The 7,697-nt window shown below is 39.8% G+C and overlaps 1 protein-coding gene across 1 annotated transcript; it reads left to right on the top strand.

Moving 5' to 3' along the window:
* Window positions 1-1,075: 1,075 nt before the first annotated feature.
* On the top strand, window positions 1,076-4,988 carry LOC137414782 (actin, cytoplasmic 3). The gene is made up of 6 exons (XM_068100277.2): window positions 1,076-1,330; window positions 1,939-2,080; window positions 2,166-2,405; window positions 2,619-3,057; window positions 3,144-3,325; window positions 4,502-4,988. The coding sequence occupies exons 2-6, from the start codon at window positions 1,958-1,960 to the stop codon at window positions 4,643-4,645; spliced, it is 1,128 nt and encodes a 375-aa protein (XP_067956378.1). The 5' UTR covers window positions 1,076-1,330; window positions 1,939-1,957; the 3' UTR covers window positions 4,646-4,988.
* The last annotated feature ends 2,709 nt before the right edge of the window (window positions 4,989-7,697 follow it).

Here is a 7,697-nt window from a genome sequence, read left to right as displayed (position 1 = left end):
TGGAAGTAATAGTAGTAGTTGTAATAGTAGACCTAGTTTTGGCAGTAATACTAATAGACGTAATAGCACAAAAGGAACAGTAGAAATGGAGAGGGTAGCGCACACCAACAGCAGGGTTGAGGGACAAAATAGTGGGAAATTCGACAAATAAGGGAATATATATATATATATATTAGGGTGCCCCAAAAATGAACTGAAAAAAATTAATGTTTGAATTCCTGCTCTCCACATGGCTCTTTCTGCTCGATATCACAAAAGAAGCCTACATGCAAAAAATCAGGAAGATCGGCCAATATTTAAAGGTCGCGACCTCAAAGTAAAGATCTCTAAATTCCGTAATTTCACTAATTTTACGTAAATTGTACGTAAACGCAAAGAGCCAAAAACGAATACATACTACGACTTGTCGCCAGCCACCGAAAAAGATTTCCAGTTCCGACGAAGTTGTCTTTGATAAAGAAAGAGTAACCGGTGTGACGTTGTTTGTTTAGATGAAACGATTTTGTTGTCGTATTAATTGCTATTACATGCATGTTATAATATATATTTGTATAACATGTGTCCTGTGTAGTTGACTTTGTGTTTTTCAAATAAACATTGATATTGTATTTTTGTTTCAAATCCTTAAAATATAGGGACTGGTTGCGACCTCTAAATATTGTACAATCTGTCAAATTTCTGGCATGAGTTCTTACATCTTGATATGGAACACGAATGGCCTTGTGGAGAAAGATATTTTCAACTTTAAATTTTTTGGGCCACCCTAATATATATACATATATTTATACTGTATAAATAAATATATAAATATATAAATATATATAAATATATATATATAAATATATATATATAAATAAATAAATATATATATATATATATATATATATATATATATATATATATATATAAATATATATATATAAATATATATATATATATATATATATATATATATATATAAAAATATATATATATATATATATATAAATATATATATATATATAAATATATATATATATATATATATATATATATAAATATATATATATATACACACATACATACACACACACACACACACACTTCATCTTTTTTCTCTAAAATTGCCTAAAACGTCCTCTTTTGTGCATTTCTGCCATGAGGAAGTGCCGCAGCCAATGAATGAGTCCCCAGTAACCACTTCACCATATTTGGTTAAAGTGCGACTTTCGGCACGTTAAAGCAGGAAAAGGCGCCGGTCTATTTAACAAGCAATAACGGACACACTTGTGGGTGTGGTGCGCTGCGAGATACATTTTTTTTTAAAGAATTGCCGGATTCATCTGGAACGGTAAGCTTTGTTTGAATGATTGATTTCTCCAATGAATGGGTAAAAAAAAAAAGTTTAAGTAATAGTGATTTTTAAAAAAATCACAATTGGTTTTTTTATCCTTGTTTAACTAAATATTTTGATGTCAACTTGTGAATTCAAATCAGACTGGGATTCGATGCTGAATTTGGTTTCTTGGTTGTATTGTGACTGTGCCGCTGGTTGTGCTGCTGATGCAGTGGCCCTGCACATTAGAGGGCGCTTTTGTAATTTGGATTCAGCGATAGGTCACTGACTGTTTGCGAAAGAACACCGTGGTACCTTTATCGTCCATCCGAGGGACGGCACACTTGCCTGCAAGACACCAGGACAACAGTTTATAGCTGGGGCGGAATTTCAACCCAGACGAGATGGCTCAGTGGACCTCCACACTATCCGGCAAGCCACAAAGAAGGGTGATGTGGGCAAATAGTGACAAAAAAGGGAAGCAGATAATTACATGAGAAAAATAATTTCAAAAAAAGCCAGCGTTCGAAAAACATAGCAGATATTCAGTGACTTTGAGACCAAAACAACATTTTAAAACTATGGCTGTATAATATCAAATAATTTTGTCAATTTTCTTTCAGATAACAACATCAACTGAAAATGGAAGATGACATGAACTCATTGGTGGTGGACAATGGCTCTGGGATGTGCAAGGCAGGTTTTGCTGGAGATGATGCTCCACGAGCAGTTTTCCCGTCCATTGTTGGACGGCCAAGGCACCAGGTGAGGAGGACTGAATGTTGATTGTCAAGGGGCGGGTGGACTATGAAAAGGCTTTAAGAACTTAACTTAAAGTCTCCAATTCCAGGGAGTGATGGTGGGAATGGGACAGAAGGACAGCTATGTGGGTGACGAGGCCCAGAGCAAGCGTGGCATCCTTACACTGAAATACCCCATCGAGCATGGTATTGTCACCAACTGGGATGACATGGAGAAGATCTGGCACCACACCTTCTACAACGAGCTCCGCGTCGCACCTGAGGAACATCCCGTGCTGCTCACTGAGGCCCCACTCAACCCCAAAGCCAACAGAGAGAAGATGACTCAGGTTAGAAAATATATATACCATATGTGTATATAATTTTATACAGTATATGTATAAATATATATATATACATATATATACACACACATATATACATATAATTCCTTATCGAAGGCTGAAATGTAATTCTTGAAATGGTGGATTTTGAAGTGACTTTTCATAAATAGAATGGTTTCAACCAATTTTGAAAATATGCTTTGTGTTACCTTTCTACAGATCATGTTTGAGACCTTCAACACCCCTGCCATGTACGTAGCCATCCAAGCCGTGCTGTCTCTGTACGCGTCCGGCCGCACCACGGGTATCGTGATGGACTCCGGTGACGGTGTCTCTCATACCGTGCCCATATACGAGGGCTATGCTCTACCTCACGCCATCCTGCGACTCGACCTCGCTGGCCGAGACCTCACAGATTATCTTATGAAGATCTTGACCGAGCGTGGATATTCGTTCACCACCACAGCAGAGCGAGAAATCGTACGAGACATCAAGGAAAAGCTCTGCTATGTTGCACTGGACTTTGATCAGGAGATGCAGACAGCAGCCCAATCTTCTTCCCTGGAGAAGAGCTATGAGCTTCCTGACGGACAAGTTATCACCATCGGGAATGAGCGCTTCCGCTGCCCAGAGGCGATGTTGCAGCCATCTTTCCTGGGTATGTACATGTTCAAAATATGTTGTTGTTCATAAATTGACTCATTCCATTTGTGCAGAGATAATACATGACTATCACTTGTCTAGGTATGGAGTGTGCTGGACTTCATGAGACTACGTACAACTCCATCATGAAGTGTGACGTGGACATCCGAAAAGACCTGTACTCAAACACTGTTTTATCCGGCGGCACAACCATGTACCCAGGCATTTCTGACCGAATGCAGAAAGAGCTTACCAGCCTGGCTCCTCAGACAATGAAAATCAAGGTGAGGATACTGATCTCTTATTTTTTTTCCACATGTTTTCAGGTGTTCAATATTTTTTGCACACTGCAGCTGAGAATTCAAACAACAGAATTTTAGTCTTAGACCGACCAAGTAGTTACTCCGCAGAGCAATTTGTCATATTAGTGCAATTGGTGGTGGCTTGCCTTCTTCAACATTGGACATGGGCTCGCGGAGAAGGTGGTACCCAAATCACATGCAGGACAAGGACAATGCTTCCGCAAATTAGAAGACCATTTGAAGACGATGAGGAATTCCCTGCAGAGAAATGGGGTAAACCAGACTGAGTGGTGTAACGGTTAGAACGTCCGCTTTGAGTCTGGGAGGTCGGTGATTCGAACCCCGACCGAGTCAAACCAAATACTTTTCAAAATTCCGAGTCATAAAAAAAGAGTATGGCGAAACAACCATAAGTTGGCAGCACTAGAGAAGGCTTTGATGGGCCTAATGGCTCCACCAGCGTTGAAGTTCCTCGTAAAGGAACTCTAACGTAAAATAACCTGGTTTTCCAGGATCCATGATCTAGTATTCTGGTGTATCGCATCGGAACACTAAGCAGGCTAACCCATTGCAGCTCTTGATATGACGTAAAGGGACACGAGTCGCAAGACTTCCATTGGAACAGCCTTCGTTGTTCTCGCTACAGAGTCCTGTTTAGAAACTACGGTCCTTTCCAATCCAGTCCATACTTATGGTGGCCTTTTTTCACCAGGCCATCTATCTGTTCAGCAGTCATAACAAAGTCCTCGACTTTGGTGACAGCATTTCTCCTGCAGTGAAATTTCTCAATGTGGGACCATCTAGTGGTGGCGGAGAGTTGAAACAGCTTAGGGTAGAGATAGGGTCCATGGGTGAACGGTGAACCAAAAAAATTACAGAATGGACCATATCTTTTTAGTTTGTCTCTTGTCAGTTATACTCATGGTATTGCTTTGGGTTGTGAACAAAAGGTAAAACATATCTCATTAGAACATAATTATAGATGGAATCGTTTTGAATGGGGCTTTAAAAATCCATGGGGAAGACGTCATGGACGACCATGATGTATGGTTTTCATAGTTAATATCTGGAAGGCCCCTGTTGGGTCACAGTTCCATTGAGTTTGCATGATATCGCCATAATCTGCTTGATGTTCTTCAACCACACCTTTCCTTACAGATCATCGCTCCTCCTGAGCGCAAGTACTCCGTGTGGATCGGGGGATCCATCCTGGCGTCCCTGTCCACCTTCCAGCAAATGTGGATCAGCAAGCAGGAGTACGACGAATCTGGCCCTTCAATCGTGCATCGCAAATGCTTCTAGATCGTCCTCCAGCTCCTCCGATTTGTCCTCGTGTAGATCTTGCACGGTCCTGATGGAGAGTGAGAGTAGGGAAGGCGTTAGGTTGCAGTGTTGGCTGCTTGCTTTTACTGTATTCCTGGTGGTGTTCCAGTATCGGCGAGTTCTAGTTCACACCAGGGCGAGCATTTTGTACGTCTAGCTTTCCCTGCTCCCTTTGGTCGATTAAAAAAAAATGTATTTCTCGCACGTTTAAGGGTCCTTAACGTGTTCCTTCCCCCATTTTGTTTTCCACAAATAATTTACATGATGTCACTGATACTGCTTTGCAATTTTTGCAAATAAAGACTTAAAAACAGGAAGTCAATGCTTTGAATAGCCTCATGATGAATAAGTTCAAATGGACTGGTTAAACAAAACCACCTCCAGTGGCTTATTCCTGGTCAGGTGACATATCTTACAGTGCTGATGGAGTCTGTTTTCCCCCACACACACCCATCCCTTTTGCGGTTAGAGCTTATCTCGATTTTGTTGATTGTTTTGGTAGCAAGCTAACCTTATCTTCGATGCTTTTTAACCCAAGCTCAAAGTCAAACTCTTGAGATTGAAGTCGAAGTGTATACGCAATATGCATCAACGGATATCTCGAACTTCACGATACGCAGGTATATCGTGACGTTCGAGACTTCGCGTCTAACATTCCGCCAGTTGTAAAAAAAATTCTCTGCTGAACTCCCAATAGTTGATGAGGTTGTTCAGGGGTGGAGCATTCATACCAGTTGTTGCGGTTTTTGAAAATAAGGAAATAAAAACCTTGGCTTTTTTCGTTTTCAATATTGCTATTTCATAACCGTGTTTCACACTTCCATGTGCAAGATAGGTTCTTTTTTCGTCCAGGTTTCTTAAATTTCCGTTCACTTTTCCAAGTGAATTGAAGTAGAATGAATTTTGAAATCAAAAACCGTTCTCACAAATACCTGGATTGCATTTTTGGGGTATAGTGGTGGAGAAGAAACACTTTCCATACAAGATGGAGGCTCAAGAAAGAGGTGATGGAGAGTAAAATGGCAATGAGGTGGTAGCGGGGCCACAAACACGATATGCAAGGGAATGAATGAATAAATATAAAAAAACACGAGGAGAGGAAACTGGATGATATGCAAGAGGGTATGTAGGGTCTGTGGAGATCATTTACTACAACAATGGAGAAAAGTGGGGCAAGATGCCTTCCCTACCCACTCATCTAACTACTTCTACAACGGTATCAATTATTACCACCTTCTTGCGGCGTCGGCTTTGGAACGGCTTTGGCCCGTGTCTTTCACGAACCTCCTTGCCAAGCCTGACGGTCGACTGGAGTTGACTTTGTTGGTAATCTGTCGTTCGTTCAGGTTTCTACTTATTTATTTATTTCATTTATTTCAATTCCATACTCAGTTTTATTTTATTTTTCCATTTGCGCAAGTGCAACTGCAGGTCTGTACTAGTGCAAGTAAAATAAATAATGGTACACATGCGTGTGTGTGTGGTAAAATTTTATATGGTAAATTCATAGGGTAAAATTTTCAAAATCAAAATTCCTATATGCGCCCTTGTTCCACGATATCAGATGACTCAACAACCCAAAAAGCAACAACATCAACAATTTAGAGGTCGTGCCAGATTGTTGTTTTTTTAATACTATTTATCTATTTTTTCTATTTACTATTATTTTTCTATTTTTTATTATATTATTCTTTTATTTTATTTATATTATTATTTTAATATTAATGATCTATTATTATATTTCTATTATCTATTTAATCTATTTTTTCCAACAAATTTGGATCACAAGTATTTTTTACGGAGTTGTGGTCAGTGTTTTAGCCTTGCGTCAAAAGTTATCGGCCGATTTGCTTCAGACGAAGCTAAAATGTACAGGAAGCATTGACTGGGGCAGAAGGCAACATTTTCCAACAGATGGTTCAGTTCTTTTTTTTTTTTTAAGTCAACTTATAGCACGACCTCTAAATGTTACCGAAAAAATTAGCTAAAATTTGGCACAAATACTTATTGAGCGATACCTAACAGGGGCGACTACAGCCAGGATTAAAATGCGGATTTTCACTTTATTTTTTTTGGACCACCCTAATATAAGGACATTTTCAAAAAGCCAAGAGTTGGAAAAAAAGCCTTGAACAAAAAGTACCAACTAAACAGCAAAAAAATGCAAAGCCCATTCACGTCCGCTTTGTTCTCAAAGTAAACTTGATAACGACAGGTAATTTTTTTTTACATTTTATTAACTTGTGTTCTCCACATACTCACAAATAAAGGTTTGTTTAAGATTTGATGACAAACACTCGAATGGTAAGAAAGTTATGGCCTGAGCATGCATGCACACACACGGACACACACACACTTGCACACTTACAAAACCATGTCTCCGGCTACGTGGGAGGAAGAGCTAATTACCAGACTTCCAGAGAAAACTACAGGTGTTTACTTGCTCAAAGCTCAAAAGACAATTGACAAAAAAACAAACTGACAATGCACAAGAATTGATAACATAATTTGGAGAGCTTCAAGGGCCAGTCAGCAAGTAACCTTAAAATGGCGATATAAATTCGAGAATGTAATGTGTGTAGTTGTAGACGACATATGTTATATCTATGGGTAAGAGTCATGTTTTGCCTGTTTTAGATCTGGCAACATTGAGCATATGACGTCAGTAGAGAAGTTCCAAGATGGCGGCTCCCTTAGAAGCATGCACCAGGGAGGAGCAACGTTCTGTCATCCGTTTCTTCGGAAGTGAGGTTGTGAATCCCAGTGAAATCCATCACAGAATGAAGATGCAATATGGTGATGCATGTTTATCGCTGCAGCAGGTGTATGACTGGGACAGGAAGTTTAAAAGTGGAGTGTCCAGTGTGGCAGACGCTGCTCGCTTGGGCTGGCCTCACACAGCCGATACACCAGAAATGGTTGCAGGAGTTGAGCGCGTGTTAAGGGAAAACCGTCGCATTACGCTGGATGAAGTGGTCTCCAAATTGAACATTAGCCATGGTTCAGCACACCATGTTATTCACAACTTGCT

Source organism: Myxine glutinosa, chromosome 1 (genome assembly GCF_964187855.1).
Source record: "Myxine glutinosa chromosome 1, kmMyxGlut1.1, whole genome shotgun sequence".
In the NCBI taxonomy this organism is placed as follows: Eukaryota; Metazoa; Chordata; class Myxini; order Myxiniformes; family Myxinidae; genus Myxine; species Myxine glutinosa.
This window is presented reverse-complemented; position numbering and strand designations above follow the sequence as displayed.